Consider the following 19,529-nt stretch of genomic DNA (forward strand, 5'->3'; position numbering starts at 1 on the left):
AAAAATGTATGTACAGTATCTCCTCTCCTGCTGTGATTCTCAGCCCATCAGTTCCTCTCCTCTTTGGTCTGTTCCCCCTCTGTTTGCTCTCTCCTCAATCTCCACAGTGTGAAATCCAATTAATCAACATACTGTAACGCCTTAGATAAAACCAATACTCTTCCCCTCTCTTTCTCATATCGATTTGAAGAGTTCTCGTGTCTGCAAAGCAGCCTGAAACAATAGCAGACACACAAAAGTTGATTGCACCAAAACACACAAACAGTCCAGAGAACAGTGATATCGACTGGACTTAATGCAACGGTTGTCTCCTTCGCTGTCTCTGGTTTCACTTCACTTCTCCTCCCCTTTATTTATTTATTAGTTATCCAATAAAAACTCTTACCATTCCTTTCTAGTTTTTATTGTTGCTGATCACCCTTTAACTTGATTTGTAGTTCTAAAGAGCAGTATGGAGTCCTGACTTTTTAGCCCATTTCTCTACAAAAGATGCAGGAGGAAGTTTATTTTTTCAGATCTTTCAAAACTAGCTATAGGAATGGAAAGGTTTGTTGGTTGGTCGGTCAGTTGTTGCAGCGCTTTGGATCAGATTGAAATGTCTCAACAACTATTGGGTGGATTGCCAAAGGATGCCAATAACTTTTGTGATCCCTGACTTTTCGTCACAAAACACGTTTTTGGCCATAACTTAAGAATTCATATGCTAATTATGACAATTTCACACAAATGTCTAACAGGACAATATTATGAAGTGATGACATTTTCGACAGACATAGATGTAAAGTGCAATTTAGCTGGTTGGCGGAGGCTGTATTATGCGCTGGATGTTCGATGTTCGGTGTCTGTATTATGAGTACGGATCAACTGATTGTGAAATGACCCCAACAAGTCTTGTTTGAGTATTTCCACAATTCATGTTCTTGTGTTTGCATACTAATTCGGAGTTACCAAGGCATTCATGTTTCCGTCCTGTTGTTTTTCTTCCAGAGGTATCCAGCAGCAGTTGTCCAGCTACAGGGAGACGGTGATCCGGCAGGCCACGGTGGCGGCGGGCTCGGCCGTTCACCGGGACGACGCGCCAACCTGCGGCATCTGCCACAAGACCAAGTTCGCGGATGGCTGCGGGAACCTGTGCTCGTACTGCCAGACCAAGTTCTGCGCCCGCTGCGGAGGGCGAGTGTCGCTGCGATCCAACACGGTAAGAGAGACGGAGGAGGTGTGACGATGGATCACGGTGTGTCAATGTCATTATGTCAACATTTTCTCATGGCTGTTTACTCATACGGGTCCTGTAAAAAATGACAAATTCACTGTATTTTTATATCATACTTTTGTCAAATAACATTTGGAGAGATGAACAAAAGATATTCCCTCATTGTGTGTTTTGTTGATGTTGGTGGAGAGCGCTGTCTGTCGGTATTCTGCTGGGCTGAGATGTGAGGACTGTGAAGGCCACACCATATATATATATATATATATATATATATATATATAAATACTGGATATATAATTTACAGGATTATTTATTGAAATATTCAGTTATATGTTTGACTTGTCTATAATCTTTTAATCTTTTACTTTTGACGTTTTTAGGGGTAATATTTTTAAAATATTGTATCTAAATTGTTCATTTATATTCATTATACCAGTTATGTCCATTGGCCTGAACCAACTGTTGTATGAATTGGTCTTAATGGAAAGATTACATGTTTATTCGTGTACAAATCTGCACTTGATACACGTATAGCACATCTGTATCCAATCAGGCCACACCACTGGGCCTCAGGTGTTACAACTCAGGTGGAGGTGATGAGCCGTGGCACCTGTGTGTGTCTTCATGTGTGTCTTTATAAGCAAGTGTATAGTACGTTCTGGGTGTGTGTCGATATGTACTGCATCAACACATAGCCTGTGTGTGTTACTGTGTATTTATGTGTGTGAATGTGATCTATGCTTGCATGCGTGTACAGTATGTGTGTGTGTGTGACCCAGGCAGGAGCTGGTAAAGGTTAATTGGGCATTACACTGAGCTGTGGACGGAGGGGGTGGTCTCCCACTCTGTCTCGGTCTCCCAGGGGTCCGGAGGTGCCCTATACACACACAGCAGGGTGTAGGTGTGTGTGTGTGTGTGTGTGGTGGCATCAGGAGGCGAGTCTTCCTCTGAAATAAGTGACGTCCCCTCTCCAACCCCTTTCCCCTCCCCTACATCGCTGGTGTGGCATTTAATGACCTCACACACACAAACACACACACACACACACAGTCAAAAGTACATCCTAATTAGTTAGTGCCTGACATGGGGAAAGTTCAGCGGTGGGGTCCTGGGTGCTGTGTTGGGGCGGGTGGCAGCTGCATTCAGTGGGAGAAGGTCTTTGAAAGGTGGATTCTGCACATGTACACACAAACATAGAAGCTATCTTGAACAAAATCTTCACACACAAGGTTCTACTGTTAGACGTGTTACTTGGTATATACATTTATATTTTAATATGATACTTTCGTTATTGCGTAATGGTAGCAGTTTGTTTTCTCAGTGAGAGGGGGAATTGCAATAACTAATGTTGAGAAAAATGATTGAAGGGGACATATCATGCTCATTTTCAGGTTCATGTTTGTATTTTGGGTTTCTACGAGAACATGTTTGCATGCTTTAATGTTCAAAAAACACATTATTTTTCTCATACTGTCTGTCTGAATATACCTGTATTCACACTCTGTCTGAAACACTCCGTTTTAGCGCATTTCAACGGAACGGCAACGGGATTGCGCTGCTAGGAAACAGCTTGGGTCCATGTTTACGTCTTTTCAGCTGATGTCATTCACATACACTGCAACAGGAAATAAACTGGGACACATTTAGTATGTTTACGTTTAAAACTGTGAAATGGTCTAAATATTGTAGATTTGTGACATCACAAATGGACAGAAATCCTAGCGGCTTGTTTCAAATGCACAATTTCTGAATACGGGCTGTATGTATTTCTCCATGGATTGAGTGTTTTGATACTTTCACAGTATTTATATATCACTATAATATAAAAGGGCCCTGGGTTACTAGCTGCCGATGGCCGTTCTCGCCACTGATCGGTAGGCGTAGATCTCTGATTGTCTGGTCTCGCGAGACTAGTAGTCGATTAGCTCAGCCCAAAGCTTGGGTGCAGGGGGTAACAGCTAGCCTGGCTCTCTTCAAAGTTAAAAAATACACCTACCATGGATGGTTGGAAAAACTTTAGTTTGGCAAGAAATTGTTTTAACATTTCTGTTTGTGTAAGTGTTAAATAGTGAGCTTTAGAGGTGCTAGTAGGTGTATTTTTGGACAGAGCCAGACTAGCTGTTTCCTCCTGCTTTCAGTCACTGTGCTAAGCTGTTATTTCAAAACCGGTCAACACCACAACCGCTTGGATATCACTAAATTGTCTGTGCATTGTGACACTGCGCATTCTGATTTATCTGTTCATCATTACTGTAGTTGGATGTAAAACTTCCTGCTTCAAATGCAGCCAATAACTTGACTCATTTCTAATTCAATTTTTTTGTTACTATCACCGGATGTCATCTCTTCCCACCCTCCTTTCACACGCACACTACCATAAAGAAATTTGTATTGTGATAGACGGATGGTAAAACAAAGAAAAGGATTGTTGATTTCAGCTCCTTAGTGTTTTTGTTTGCTCATTGAAAACAAAGGGAAATTCCCCACACATAAAATTCACTTTATTTTATGAGACATTTCTCAAGAGGTGAATGAAGAAAATCTTTGTTTTCTGTGGGTGTTTTTATGGGAATGTGGGTTTTTCAGATCAATTTGAGGAGTGCCTCTTCGTTTGCTCGTTACACATTTTATCTCAAGTGTTTCATGCAGTGCTGGATTCACACTGGTCTTGGTCTTGACTTGGTCTCAACCCCTCAAAGTCTTGTCTCAGTCTTGATACACTCTGGTCTTGGTCATGACTTGGTCTCGGTTTAGGTGGTCTTGACTACAACTCATTCTACCACCACACCAAATTATGTTCTCAAACTCAGCACTTCACAGTTTCTTTAAAGTTTGACTTTGACACATTCGCATCCTGTCTCCTACCAACACTTAACAATTGATCTAGTTGTTTAAGTATAAAGACTTGTTGGAGCATTTCAATTTAAATCTGATATTTAAGAGTGGTAGCATAACTGAAATCTCTGTGTATTACCGTGTTTGTTGCTGGTAGGGCTGCAGGATCATTGCCATGCTTTCAGATATCATCTTTGCTCACATTCTCTCTGTCTTTCTTTTCATTATACATGGATGGCTGACTGGGCTGCAGGAGGACAAAGTGGTGAGTGCTGTGTTTTTTCCTTTTTCTTTTCTGGACTACATAACTCTGCCTGCAACCTTTAAGACAATCCGTCTTAATGGGTTCAGACAGTATGTATGTATGTGTGTGTGTGTGTGTGTGTGTGTGTGTATGCACCTTCAGTCTTTCTGTCTGTCCATGTGTCTGTTATTATCACAAGTGGTACATCAGTAGAAGCAGTAGCAGTAGTAGTAGTAGTAACAGTGAGTAGTATATAGGAGCCTTAATGGTTGATTTAATAAGATACTTTAATCGCCACCACAATGATCTCCTGGACTGATCTACATCATTTCTTAGATTAAAACGATCCTTTCATCCTTTGTTTTTCCATAATATTCCTATAGCATCACCAGCATGCATTTGATGCAGGGAAACAACCTCAGAGGTAGATCACATACACAAATCAATACACTATGGACAATTTTAGATTTTGCAAGTGAAAATTTACCGTGTGGGAGGAAGTGGCTACAAGCCAATACAAACATGGGCAGAAAGTGTAAACTCCATGTACTGTAGAAAGATTAGGAACACGTTCATACTGACAACATTTAAGATACTCAGTTAACAGATTTTATTTCATCGTGGAGTAAAGCTGTGTCTTAAAGCTGACACTTACCACCTCACCCACCACAAGCTTGTTTAAAGACATCTGCCAGTCTGCCTCCTGATGCACTGATCCATACCTGAGATGTACCTGAGTTCATTTTGCTTCCACGGCTGCTCTGGAGACAAAAATAATCGTATTGAGTGAGTGAAATCCTGAATGGATGGAGCCAAATTTGAAGTAAATGTTGGATTATTAAACAAAATCTAAATTTAAAAATGTCAAACTATTGCTGTGGTTGGTGCTTGGACCCATCAGACCCAGACCGACCACCCAAGCAGTCCACGGCTATGCAACCTATTTCACTGCCCCAGTGGGTCAAGCATAGTTGAACGCTTGCAAGTTTGTTTTTCATGGTGAGCGCAGTAGCTGTATGTAGGCTACAGTCAGATATGCAGATGGAGGACAGAGGGTTGGCCACCCTACCTGTCCTGTTTCTTGGGGTTTGTGGTTGTATTGACCTGCTCCGTTGCTGTGAAGAAGACGTCCTCCATCGTGTGGCCTGGTTAAACAAGAGTTAAGCAGATTCGTCCGATATGATAGTGCTGGAGAAACGTTCCTGGCGGACATGCCTTTAACACCTTCCTCTACTTGTGTAGTTGTGTCAGGTTTAGAACCTTACTTGGCCTTGGCTGCCTTCCCTCAGGGCAGCTGCCAAACCGGCACTTTGATGATACTTGGCCGGGCTCGAACGCCACGGCTGTCCAAGAGTGCTTTGGTGTGCTGTACATAGCAGTCTCACTCCCTTTGCTGAAGCTCGGTACAACAATCACTGGCTCTAAAGAGGGGAACTTTTGGCAGAATGGAGGCCTTATTTAGCGTTGGCTGTATAGCTGGACATGGATTCATTTAATTACTTGGGGATTGATTAATCTTGCCTGGCACAGCGGACCAAAAGTGCAAAGTTACTGTGCCCGCTTTTTCCACTCTACTCAAACTAAACACTCAAAGTTAAAGTGAAGAAATGTTGGCAGGGATTTCTCTGGGCCTGAATGATATGTAGCCTAGCAGTGTGTTGTATCGTCTAGATAACTGTAACAGTTAAAAGCACTTTTTAAACTAGTTTTCCGTGGGTCTTTGAGGTCAGTTCATGGGAATATGTAACACACAAAGGTTAAGGTTTTATTTCACCTACCACAGTGACATATCAGACACTTCACATGCGATCCATAATCTGAAGCAAAACTAATAGAGAGCCCCTGAAATGAACATTTTAGTTCATCTAATTTCTTGTAGTTTATCCTTCCTGTCCTGCTATTGCTACAGCCATGTCTGAACTGCAGCTAATTATCATGGACGGCCTTTTCTGTAAACTTGCAACAAATTCACCCACAAAATGATGGCTTCTTAATGCATTCACATAAAAAAAACCAATAATATTAGAGTGTTAAAAAAAATAATACCACCCTTAAAGCTGAAGTAGGCGAGATTTGAGCAAATATGATTAAAAAAAGTTATTTTTATAATACGGCTGCTATATCGTGACAGTAGTACATGAAACAGGTAACCTGAAAAAAATCATGTGCCTCTGTGTCCTCCGGTGTTCCTAACGGCATCTGCAAGATTTCACATACCGGAGGAAAACAAGCAGTAAGAGCTGATCTGAGGTCTGCTGTCCATCTGCTGTCTACGAGCGCCAGCTGTCAATCACTTGCAAACTCCAACCAAATGGTCAAACTAGGCAGCGCTGATCAAATATGAATAAATATTATGTTACGTTAATGCCTATTTATCTCCTCAAATGTTTTCTGAATCATCTTGTAGTGCACGGTTTAGCTGTAAAATGAGAAATTTTGTGAAGCCACCGCTATTGTGAAATCTGGTGAAGGAACGCCAAGTTCCGGTCACATGACCGGAGCACAGCCAATAGGAACACTCTCTCAATGAAATGACCTGTGATCCCGTCATGGGCAGATTTTCTAAAGCCTGAAAACAGAGCCATGAGGAGGTGCAAAAGTCTAGTTTTCTCTCAGAACACTTGAATTACAACATGCTGAAAGGTTATTATGGAATTGTTGCCCAATGATGGCAAAAAATATACTGCCTACTGCCACTTTAAACACACAACATACTGTCCAAGGTTATGTTCTAAGGCTTGATTTTTAATTATTTACGATCATACATAATTTCTGGTTTCATCTGGGCTCTGTATATACACCAAAAAACATCTTTCCATTCATTTCATCTGTACTGAATGAACTGACGTGAGTGTGCTTCCCTGCTTTTAAAAGAACACTTTGAAAGTGGATGATAGAGAGATAAATAAAGTTTGAATAAGCGTAACGATATACAGCGTGTGCTGCACGCAGCCGGTGTGTTGTGCTAATGATATTCAGGGCTCATTATCTGCACTGACGGCTGAGCTGAGAGGAGTGTGTGTTGTTGTGCTGAAGCCAAGTGTTTCTCACAGAAAGGGCCATTTTTGAAGTCTTGATTCCTCCTCTCATGGGAGACGAGAGAAGAGTGTTGTGTGTTACTTCTTCTCTCACACACACACACTAACACCTCTCCTCTCTCTAATTGTAATGTCCGGGGCTGTGTTTCTGTGCTTTTATGTGGTTTTAACTCAGACTGCTCAGATGGCTGTTTTTAGACCAGTTCTGATTCAGAATTACTGGCATCGCTGCCTCATCCACTGGCGTTTCCAGCCCACTGGTGCTGTTAACCATAGACGTAATGTTGGTTTTATAAATGTACTCTATACAGAGCCTTTTCCCGTTGAGGATGAGGCGGAGAGGATACCGGTAATCGTCTGATTGAAATGTCAGGAATTGTAAGAGTGGATGGAAAGCCTGCAGATATTTAGTATATTTTCTGATTATTTAATCAACATTTAGTGCTGCAACTAATCATTACTTTCATTATCAATTAATTTGTAAATTTTTACAATTTCTTTTGTTTGTTATGTTGTTTTATTTTGTTATTGTAATTTATTACACGGCTTTGTTGAATACTACGGCGTTCTACGGTCTGTTATTTCTTTATAGCAGACCGTTGCTATGTATAACAGACCGTTGCTCCAGCGTACACTTCCTCTCAGGGTTAGCAAATTCACTCCCTCCTCCCTCACAGCCCCTTCCTGTATTACTTTTAGGAATGTGTTACAGGAGACTCAGCATGTTCATTCGTCACGTTTGTTCAATTATGTTGCCATCATGTTAACGTAATAGTTGTGCATCACAGCTTGCCCCTGGGAGAGGTGTTTGTGAGCTCAGAGACAAGTCTGTGTCATGCTTGCTTGTAGATTTGTTCCAAACATCACAGAGTGCCACACTCATTTACTTTTGTCTGGGTCAAAATGCCACTAACGCAGTATTGTTGGGTGAAGGAACGACCACGATGTACGTAAGCTGACACAACTCCCTCTGATTGCCACTGTGACCGAAAAAGTTACACCTTGAGAGGACTGAGCTATCAAATAAAGGCAAAAATACCTTAAAAAATAATCTTACTATGCGCTTGATACTTGTGCAAATGTATATCTATTGATCGACGCCTACAAGGAATTATGGCTTTGTGCCGCTTTGTGTCGGGGTGCAGCGCACTAGAAAAGCCTGAGCAATGTGTCATCTGCTGTTAACGCCACAGCGCCTCATGATTACTATTGATCGCCAGTCTCGCTAGCTGCGTCCGTCTCCACGTCCATCTCTCATTGACTGGTCTTAAGGGGGCCATCTCTCTCCTGGTCGTTGCTGTACACTCCCTTATGAAAGCAGGCTCGCACACAAATAACATTCTCACTGTATGGCGTTCACACTGTAGTGCACACACCCTTGGATGTGCAGCGCTGTTACACACACACACAAACAAGGAAGACACATTCACATGGTCATGTACGCATACATACATAAACACAAATTAATTTTCTTTGCTGAGAGAGAGAGAGAGCTCAATGTTGCTTTTAGTGTCTATGACTTTCATCAGTATAATGAAGATGTTTTTCTGTGGTTCTGAAAAGGTTGTAAAACTTCAAGAAGTAGTTACTAATGTAGATCTGATCAACCTCTCCGTTCTCACTCCCATCTCGTCAAATATACCGATGCTCCGATGCACCCTTTAGGCTGCATTCACACCAGATCCGGCAGTGCGGTGAAAACATTCCTCCCATTCAGTTTGATCAGTTTGATTTTACCTTAACTTTGTTACATAATGTATACTTAACGCAGTGTACGTTAGTTGCGTAACAAATATAGTTATTTTACGTAACAAATGTACTTATTTTAACCCAAACCACAATCTTTTTCCTAAGCTTAACCAAGTACTTTTGTTGACTAAATCTTATCAAGTTAACCTAAAAACTAAGTAAACTGTGTTGGAAGTTTATTGTAATACAAAGTATGAATGTAATAAGCGGAAACTGACATATATGTTATTTTTCTGCCTGTTCCAGTGCTTCATTGAAGCTATAAAACTTTGACTGTACTGTTTTATGGCTGCACCACTGCTTAAAATGGACATTCTATATGTCTACATGTATAATTATGTACACATAGTTCAGCCTGATAGACGGTGATTGGTATCTTTGGAAACTTTATTTAAAGGGAAAGATTAAGACGTTTTGTGCCTTGGTTACTGCGAAGGTCAATCAACAGAAATAGTCATCTCAGTTTCAATCTCGGGGCCAGAAGTCAAAAACTGACTCAACCTCCTAAAAAAAACGGTATACTCCTCCACCAAACACACACACACTTTCCTTCCTTGATCCCTCTTTTTCTCTCTCACACACTTGAAGCACTCACTCACCTCCTCACACACTCAGGCAGAGCTTTACATTACCAGGTGCTATGTTTGCTAACTAGAGACATTTAGTGGTGGAAAAAGGGAAGTGCAGCATCGTGACTACCCTCAATCAGATCAGAGAAAGAGTGTGTGCATGTGTGAGAGTGTAAAACATGCTGACGATTGGTGAGGGGGGATTCCAACACACAATGAAATATCAACATATTCTGGGAGAAGAGTGTTAATAGGGGAGAGCGGGGTCGTTTGGAACGGTGCCTTTGGTAACAATTAATTTTACAAATTTCAAGGTAAGTGGTAATAATTTGCAAGTAACCTCTTTGAAATTTCTTTGGAATTACTGCCAAATTACCCCAATATTTACCTCAAAATGTATCGAAAATTACTTTATTATAAACATTATTTAATAATTATATGCTAAAATAGCATATAATCGCAGAGAATGGAGCTTGAGCTAAAGTTGTCCTCCCATTGACCCAATAATAATAATAATGTGTGTGTGTGTGTGTCAGGGAAACATCTGGTCTGGTGACAGAGGCCCTCACCTAGACCTTTTGTAACATCTGTAGGGAACCAAAGTAAATTATTTACAGTATTGATCAACATCTAACTGCAGATATTTAATGCCCCTGTGCATATATATTTTTTTACTGTATGTGTGTGTGTGTAAGAGAAAGTGTGTGTAGCCCATCATGCAATGTGCTACTTATAGGACTAGTATGTGTTATTGTACAAATACACTTGGGTGTCTGCAAATACACTTATTTATGTATGAGCTTTCTGTGCAGGTGCATGTGTGTACTGTATATGTGATTGTGTGTGTGTGTTTATATTTTACGGTGGGTGCCGGGCCGTGCTGATATAGTACCTCATTAGCTGATGTGGACACTAATCTCCTTTGTGGCAGTCTTTCATCCTTAGCGCAGGATTTATAGACGCCCTCGGTTACGGCGCCCGCCTCGCGTGCTGCCAGTGCCATACGTCAAGCTGTCATTGGCTGAGGCTACTTCCTGGTCCCGCCCCTCCTCTTCCCACTCCCCTTCCCTCTCTTTTAGAGAAGGCTACATGTGGTCTCACCTGTTAGGCGGCAGGCGTTTGGCGTGTTTTATCTCAAGAGGAGTTCATATTTTCAAACTCTTTTTAACGCCATCAGAACCCCTTGTTTGATGTTTCTGGAGATGTTGGTGGCTTATAGTGTGTAATTAAAGAGGACTTATTATGCTTTTGTGCTTTTTCCCTTTCCTTTAGTGTGTAATATATTTATATATAAATATATATATATAAATATATATATATATATTTTGTGAATGTAAAAGGTCTGTAAAGTTACAAAGCCCAACGTCTACACCAAAGGAAGTTACTCTGCCCCACAGAAACACTGCTCCTGAAAGGCCTGAAACGCCTTGATTGAAGTTCTACCTTTTCTTCCGTTAAGTGGTGATGTCACCAAGTAACACGGTAGGGATAATGTACAGCGAGCTGGTCATTGTTGTGAAATAAACCCCGACAGGGCAATGCGGTGGACCCCAACGCGAAATGGAGGGGTCTTGCATCGCCCTGTCGGGGTTTATTTCACAACAATGACCGGCTCGCTGTACATTATCCCGCTTATTGCACGACTACTTACTTAAGAAATCAATAATTTTACACAAAAATGGTCCTCCAGTGTCCAACATCAGAACTGTGCCCATAGCAACGGTCTTTTATACATAGCAGCGGTCTGCTATAAAGAAATAACAGACCATAGAACGTTGTGATTGACCAATCTGACTTGAGTATTCAACAAAGCCGTCTAATAAATTGGCATATCCTGCTTAGTCAGCCTGCATGCACAAAAAGGTGTGAGAGTAATGCGCAAGGCAAAAGCGTGCAGTAATGCCCTTCTTGCTTTAGGCGTTCATTTTCACGCCATCTAGTCTGTACTGATTGCAATGCAAATGCATTTGCATGAATATGCTATATTCTCAGAGCTAGTGACGTAGAATAAAAACAGAGAAAGACTGCTTATGGTAAGCGGGAGGGGAGGTGGATGGGTTCAACAAACACAGGACTTTCAACCGGTGTTTGAGACCGCTGTTTCGTTTTGCAAGTCACGCTAGTGATGTTTGTCACGTGTTTTGTCGTAGCGTTTGTGACGTGTTTTCTGCACTGATGTTACGTCGTTTACGTATGTATTTTACTAAGTTTACGCACTCATATTAAGTCCAACCATGATGACTTTCCTAAACCTAAGTGGTTTTGTTACCTAAACTAAAAAACAGTGAGTGGTTTTGTAAGGAGTTCAAACTGCGTTTTTTGAACATTGAAGTATGTAAACATGTTCTGGTAGAAACCTCAAATACAAGTATGCACCTGAAAATAAGCATAATAGATCCTCTTTAAGAGAAAACAACATGGAAAGTTTTGGTCTGACAGTTGCATTTCTTTAAAGGAATAGTTCAGTATTTTTGGAAATGATGTTTATATAGTAGAATAGTATCAATCTCCTCATCTCTGACGCTGCTACTTGGAGTAACATACAGTACAAAACTAGAAGTGCTAATAACTGGACTGTGTGATTTCTTACTGGTTTTCCTGAGATGGATGTGACTAACAGACACCCCTCCTCTCTCCCCAGAGGCGGTGGTAGTGGTTGTTAATTAGCCGAACACAGAAGCTGGTAATGAGCTTGATAACATCTCTATTTTGGACCATAGCACTGTTTAATCTTGAGTTGTCAGTTGAGAAATACATTTCCAGGATCTCCATAATGTTCTTCTGTTCTGACCACTAGATGTCATGTCAGCGAGGAAACAAAGAAAAGTTCATCCTCTGGTACTTCAGTACTGTTACATATCGTCAGCTTGTGGTGCTCACTGCAATCCAGGAGTTCCTCTTCTACTTCTGTACTTTTTGAACATAACCTCACTTAACAGTATGTATAATGCTCATTCAGACGTGGCTGTAAGAGTAGCAGAAAAAGGGTATTGATGTGTGACAGCAGACATTAGAGCTAAAAAGTTGGAAAGATGACATTAGAAGAGAGCTTGGGTGGATATTATAGATCAACCAACAATTACAATGTTGTGTTACAGGCAGTGCCAAGCTAGTAAAACTTAATAAGAGCTTGTAAGCCAACAAATATATCAGTGTTTAACTTAATTACGCAAATTCAGATTTTAATTCTAATAGAAAGTACTGTAGATAGATACTCATTTATCTTAGGAAAACATTTCAACTGTGTTTTTCTTCACATCAGACAGATAAGATATGACACATAGATGAGTTTAACAGTGAAATCATCATGAATATACTGTAAAACAGCCGTCCTCAAGATGAATCCTACTCCATCACATCTGTCAGGACATTTTTATGCTTCCTTTAGAGCAGACATTCCCAAAGACTGGGACAAATCGAGTGTTTGGCCATTGTTCTATTAGCTCCGTGGTTGTTTTAACTGTGTACTCTAATTTTTAAGTTTATATCTTACATAATAAACCAAATTTTAAAAATAAAAATTTCATTTAGTTTTCTTCACAGAAATCAATGAAATGCTGAGATATATACGCCAACTGTATATTTAAAATGTAAAATTGTCTGACACCCCTTAAAGTCAAAAAGGCCTTGCGACCCCCGTGAAGCTTTGGTGACCCCTAGTGGGGGTTAGGAACCAACCAGTGCATTAGATGATGCTTCCAGGATGGATCAACTGTTGCACATTTTCAATACTTTCTCTTAATTTTTTTCACAGATAATTTTGTTCATATGAGTTTGCTTTATTTATTTATTTATTTTTAGAACAACAAGAACAGATTTAGTGATTTAGATGCATGTTGCTTACTGGCCAAAGTGACAAGGAGATTTGTTTCCAGCAATAGACAAATTGTTCTGAATGCATTTGGCTGATCATCATGCATATTTTTAAATTCAGTTTATCCATTTGAAATGCTGCCTTCCACAAATTTATATCTACATTACTTATTTTATATTTATGTATGTTAATATTTAAGCCCTATATTTTAACTTGCTCCATTTTATGCCTTTGATTTTTTTGCTTTTACTTGTGTGATTTTCCTTTTTTATATATACACATTTTATTGAGCATTTTTGAAGGGTACCTGAGAGACCCAAGATTTTCATTGCAAACGACTACTTGAAAGAAAGAAACTTGAAACTTGATATAGATTTAAGCCAGTTATTTCATCTTGAGAGAAAAAGAACAAAGCATATATAACCGTGTGAATGTAGGCACCAGTGAAGAGCTTGCATTGGGAATTGAACCTCACATTGAGTTCACCCATTCCACATATTTTACAGTCTTCTCTTCAGGAAACCAACACCTACAGCTACACAAACTCCAAGATTTCATCACTTGATTGTTCCCTTTTTTACACCGCATCACATGCACCCAAACGCACCATGTACACACACGAGCAATGATGCACACAAGACTCCCAACTCCTCGACAGACAAGAATAGACATATACACAGATGGACGCACACACACACGCAGATGCAGCAGGACGCAAAACAAACACACACAGGGGTTTGGTGTCCTAGTTTCCATCTGTGGAGAAGCTATTCTCTCTCTCTGGCTCGCTCCTTCACTCACAAACTCATCTCAGGGGGGGTCTTACTGTCGTCATGTGACACGTTGCTCATGTGTGGATAAGAAAAGGCTTTTGTGTCTGCGTATGTGCATCGCTGCTCATGTGCATATATTTGATTGTCTGTTTGGTTTTGTGTGAGTACGCACAACAAGCCGCCTATATGTATGTCGATCCTTTGTGTGTGTGTGTGTGAGCTCACTGTCAGGCTGCTCTCTTCCTGCCTACGGTTCCTCCTCTCCGGCGCTTGTTTCACCATCAGAGTGTGATCTAATACAGGGATTACTATGGGATTAAGTGAGTCTCTTATAAAATAACAGCTCACCGCTCCATATCTCCACAACACTGGCCATTTGTTCTGCGGTATCAACAACGTCTCACAAAAGGCGAAACACAATAACTGCTCCAGCAGGGAATGAAATGTGCTGAGAAAGGGAGTGTACACCAACAGGAAAACTGACAGGTGAGACAATCTACCCCAAAAAACATGGTGTAATCCTTTAAGTCAACCAGGGAATTTCACTTGCCAATTTCATTTTTTAGCACCTGAACACATTTGTATTCTTTAATTCATGTTAATTGATGTTAGAATCACGTTTGTTTTGCCAAGTACATACATACATGGAATTTGACTCTGGTTTAATGCAGCTCTCTCAATATACTATAATAATGACCAACAGTAAATAAAATAATAGTAATAAATAAAATTATATATATTATATATATATATATATATATATATAATATATATAATATATACAAGTCTAGTCTGTTCTGGAAGTTGTAAATAATACAAGCAGTGCAAAGAAATACATACTATGGATATACATCGACTGGATGATTATGTTAAGTATGTACATGCAAAGATGTTTATATATACTGTATGTACAGTGAGTAGGGTTTATATTGGCAGTGACAGATGAGATGTACATATTACATAAAAATGCACATTAAATAATCCTAATAATACTTTCCTAAAAAAATGTGCATTAAAGAATGTAAATTAAAATCATATTTTATATTATATTCCTAACTGAAGAGTTCATAAATAAATAAATAAATAAAAATAATGATACAAAAAAATCTACAGTGGTAATGCAACATTTTGGTTGCCTGAGCCATTAAACCAAAGATGAAGACGTTTAATATATATATATATATATATATATATAAAAATATATATATATATATATACATACATTATTTTATATTTTATACTATTATTTTATTTTATTTTATGTATATCTGTTAACAATACAATAAACAATTAAACCGTTACATGGGTAAATACATATAAAGAAATTGAAGGGATAAAAATAAAATAAAATAAAAAATAAAAGAAGAAGAAAATCTGAACTGAACTGGTCGTCATCATCATCATCATCATCATCATCATCATCAGGTCAGAGGTCAAGCTACTGATTTGTCAGCAGCAGCATCAAAGAACGTATATTGCCAAGAGGTGAAGGTTGCAACATCAACTCCCAGCAGCAAAGCTACGCCCTTTTGGAACCGAAAGACACTACCTGATGCCATTAAAACGTCCGCCTAAAAAGTGCCACAAACAAAAGTATTTCTCTTCTACTGTCATTCTACCGAAATGGCCTGTGTTGAACAATAATATATTATAAATATAAGACGCTTTTTCCCTCCAAAAGGGAAGCAGCGGAAAAAAACACCGGAGTTAATCTCTTGGCTTCTACTATACTCTTTGGTAGCAGGTCGCGCAGCTAAGGAACGGTTGCTAACCAACCAACCAACCGCTGACTGCACTTGATCTTCTGAACGACGAGGATGTCCAGCCGGCGTTTCAACGACCGCTGGATTGTTGTGGATCAAATGTACGAAAACCCGACATGGGATGCATGTTACGCGGTCCTCGACACCGACTGGCAGTTCGCAGATGACACCGACGGGCTTGTTTCAACGATGGAGTCCGAGTTGGATGAGTAAGTTCGGCCACGTCTTTACAACTCTGTACTGTTAGCTTAGCATAGCTCGTTAGCATAGTTAGCATCATCAGTGTCGAGCAAGTTTAACTATTAAAACTACTTTATTGAGCATTCAGGGACAGTTTGATTAATAAACTGATAGTTTGGCCACTTGTGTTTTCCACCAGGTTACATTTAACCTACAATATATTGGGAATTAATGTGTTTATATGTGGAGGCAATTATGCTAGTTAGCCTTAGCTCGCTAGCTAGGTGTTAGCTAGCTATTTATGTTTTATTTAGGGCTGTCAATGAATTCAGTTATTTAATCACATGCATGATTACTTGTGATTAAACGCACATGTTTTATCTGTTCAAAATGAAATAGCAAACTGCAGCCTACCAGGCAACAACAGCTGTCAGTGTGTCAGTGTGCTGACTTGACTATGACTTGCCCCAAACTGCATGTGATTATCATAAAGTGTCTGTAAAGGGGAGACTCGTGGGTACCCAGAGAACCCATTTCCATTCACATACAATAACTTGAGGTCAGAGGTCAAGGGACCCCTTTGAAAATGGCCATGCCAGTTTTTCCTCGCCAAAATGTAGCGCAAGTTTAGAGCATTATTTAGCCTCCTTCGCGAAAAGCTAGTATGACATGTATCTTCACTTTCGCTTTAAAACTGAGCCCGCTACAACCTCCGAGAGTTTGATTGCGTTAATGGGTTGAAGAAATTAGTGGCGTTAAAAAGGTTTTGCGTTAACACGTTATCTCATTAACTGCGACAGCTCTCGTTTTACTTAAAGGGACTATTTGTAACTTTCAGAAATGCTTCTTAACAGCGACACCTGTGGCCGTGAAATCAACGAAAGTCAGCGTCGGGCTCGCGCTTGCTCGCTCTCAATATACCTGAACGAGCATCACTCAAAACAGTGAGACTACACAAGTCAGCTAAAACCACAATATCACTCTATATTTCAGCTGCTTGGCAGTAATGTTAGCTGACCAGACGAAGGTCTCTCCATGAACATGATTTAGATCTGATCCTAGTGTTGGCTTTTCCTGCCTAAGTGCAGGCTGAGGCAGCGGGGCTCTGCAGCGTGTCTCTCTGCTCTCTCCGCCCGCAGCCGGAGAGAGCAGAGGAGACACCGGCACCCGGTCGGTAACGAGAAGACAACGTAAATCTCTGTAGAGCTCCGTCACTTCACAAGACACGGGAAACCTCTGTTGGTCTGGAGGAGCTGCAGCAGTTATTTCTGCACAAACGTCCCCTGTACATTCACTAGATATTCTCAGAGCTAAACTAACTCTTCTGCAGTGTGTAGTGAACGCGCGTTCACGTATAGAGGTGGAGCGAGCTGAGCTGTCTGAGTGAAGGCGAGCAGGCAGAGGAGGAGGGTACAGCGGCTACACGCGAACGCGCATATGCGAGCGCGCATGTGTGACGACCCGCTACATTTATGCACGTACAAAGTTACAAATAGTCCCTTTTAATTATTCTTAATTTTTTAAATTGTTAAAATAATTGCAGATATGGTGAGTGATGCAGAGGTCTAGAGTCGGGCTCTCTTTTGGTAGTAGCACATTAAGACTCCTGTTGCACTTCTACTGTCGGGTTTTAAAATTGATTAATGCCTGCCTGTCTGTGTGTGTGTGTGTAGTTTCACTCCAGAGGAGAAGCATCATGTAGATCCAAAGGAAGAAGAATGGTGGGTTTCTGCTCCTTCTTCCCCTGCAACATCTTGGTCACCACCCCACAACGCTCCGTGGACCAGGTCTCATAGGAGGAGATCCAGGGGAGCTGCTGCATCACACCGCCATAAGGCTCAGCAATACCGTGGATTTAGGGCACCTTTTTCCATGCAACGCAGACGTGGCTGCGGCTGCAACTGTAGCCGATGGAGATACACACCAAGGAGATACAGGCAAAGAGGAACGTCATGGGAGCACCTTCCTGTGGCCATCCAGCCTACCGAGTGGTACCAGGTTGTCGGGAGTAGGCAGTGCAGCCACTGCAAAGCCCAGGGGCGGCACCAGATGACGTCCTGGATGTGCCGGATCTGCGAGGTGCCCCTGTGTCTGACGCCGCTTCGGAACTGCTACTCCAAGTGGCACGGTCAGGGATGTTAAGATCAGAGGGTGGAAGTTGCCTGTCAGTGAGGAAATTTAGTGAAAGTTTAAGCTCCCAGTTCTTGTGTTCGTGCAACTTTAGTTTGCCTGTAGGCTTTCCCTCTCAAATATGTTGTTAATTTGCAAGACGCTAAATGTTGTACTGTAATGCAGAATATTGATTTGGTGTTTACAAGAGGGACACCACTTGTTTTTACTCTATCTGAGTAGTAGAGTAAGACAAATTATCTTCAAAAGTTGCTGTAGAGAAAAGATTTTTTGGTTGTGGTCAACTGGTTTGCACTCTATTATGTATTCATATATTCCCATTGTGATTATATATTTTAGGGAAAACAGTTTCTATTAAGTTTTCCTGTTCCTGTAAATGTTTGCTTCTAATTAAATTTCAGAAAAGTTTATATGGTTGTTTTTGCTTAATTTCTATACTTGACCACTTAACATTTGGGAGGCTTGATATTGTAGTGAAAAGGGTTACTGAACATAAATATCCAGAAATCGTACAATGTAATGGGATGTTAATAAGATACATACACCTTCCTCATGTTTACCAGCTGCAAGAAGGCTGCACGATTTCACTATTAAGTTTTAATTTGTGGACGGTAAAGAACATACTGTATACCCACTGTAACATTTCATTTTGGTTAAAAGAGTGAATATGAAATGTCAGATTTTTGAATGGACACTTCACTTCAGGTGATGTTTCTGAGGGTATTTTTAGATCAAAACTATCAACTCATTTTGTTAACAAATGTCTCATGAGATTCTGCTTTCCATTCAGTGCCGTTGCATGTTCTGCAGCTATTTGTGCTGCTTAATTTTTCAAGGTTGTTCGTTGTGTTGCTTGGTTCAAAACAAAGACATATTCCCGCTGACTGTACTGTGTAACTGCAGGAGCTCGGGATGAAAATATCTTGTTTTGACAATTTATACTGCAAAAGTTGACAAAGAAACAAAAGAACACATTAAATTAGTCGAGATTGTGTCTTGATTTTGTTAGAATGTCAGAATGTATGGGAATTTCCTTTGCATTAAGGAAAGTACCCGCAGCATGAGAAATAATCTTTTTCCTGTTATAATTCACCAGTAAGACCTTTTTATTCTTATGTTGACCATGTTTTACTTAGATTTATATTTGTGACAATAAATAACCAGACAGAAGGAGGCGCTAAGCATACAGCATGGGTTTTTGGCATTTATGTACTTGACCAT

At 40.3% G+C, this 19,529-nt stretch overlaps 1 protein-coding gene and 1 long non-coding RNA gene across 30 annotated transcripts in view; both read left to right on the forward strand.

The window, feature by feature from the left end:
• Window positions 1-19,529, forward strand: part of LOC141774353 (regulating synaptic membrane exocytosis protein 1-like) — a 97,891-nt gene that overhangs the window by 29,655 nt on the left and 48,707 nt on the right. For all 29 annotated transcript variants that reach the window (XM_074646947.1, XM_074646948.1, XM_074646949.1 and 26 more), the window contains exons 3-4: window positions 988-1,198; window positions 4,302-4,313. In XM_074646947.1, the coding sequence (XP_074503048.1) occupies window positions 988-1,198; window positions 4,302-4,313 (223 nt within the window). The remainder of the gene's footprint in view (window positions 1-987; window positions 1,199-4,301; window positions 4,314-19,529) is intronic.
• Window positions 15,625-18,718, forward strand: LOC141774361 (uncharacterized). The gene is made up of 2 exons (XR_012595315.1): window positions 15,625-16,207; window positions 17,852-18,718. It is a non-coding gene; the product is annotated as an uncharacterized LOC141774361 (long non-coding RNA).

Source organism: Sebastes fasciatus, chromosome 9 (assembly GCF_043250625.1).
Source record: "Sebastes fasciatus isolate fSebFas1 chromosome 9, fSebFas1.pri, whole genome shotgun sequence".
In the NCBI taxonomy this organism is placed as follows: domain Eukaryota; kingdom Metazoa; phylum Chordata; class Actinopteri; order Perciformes; family Sebastidae; genus Sebastes; species Sebastes fasciatus.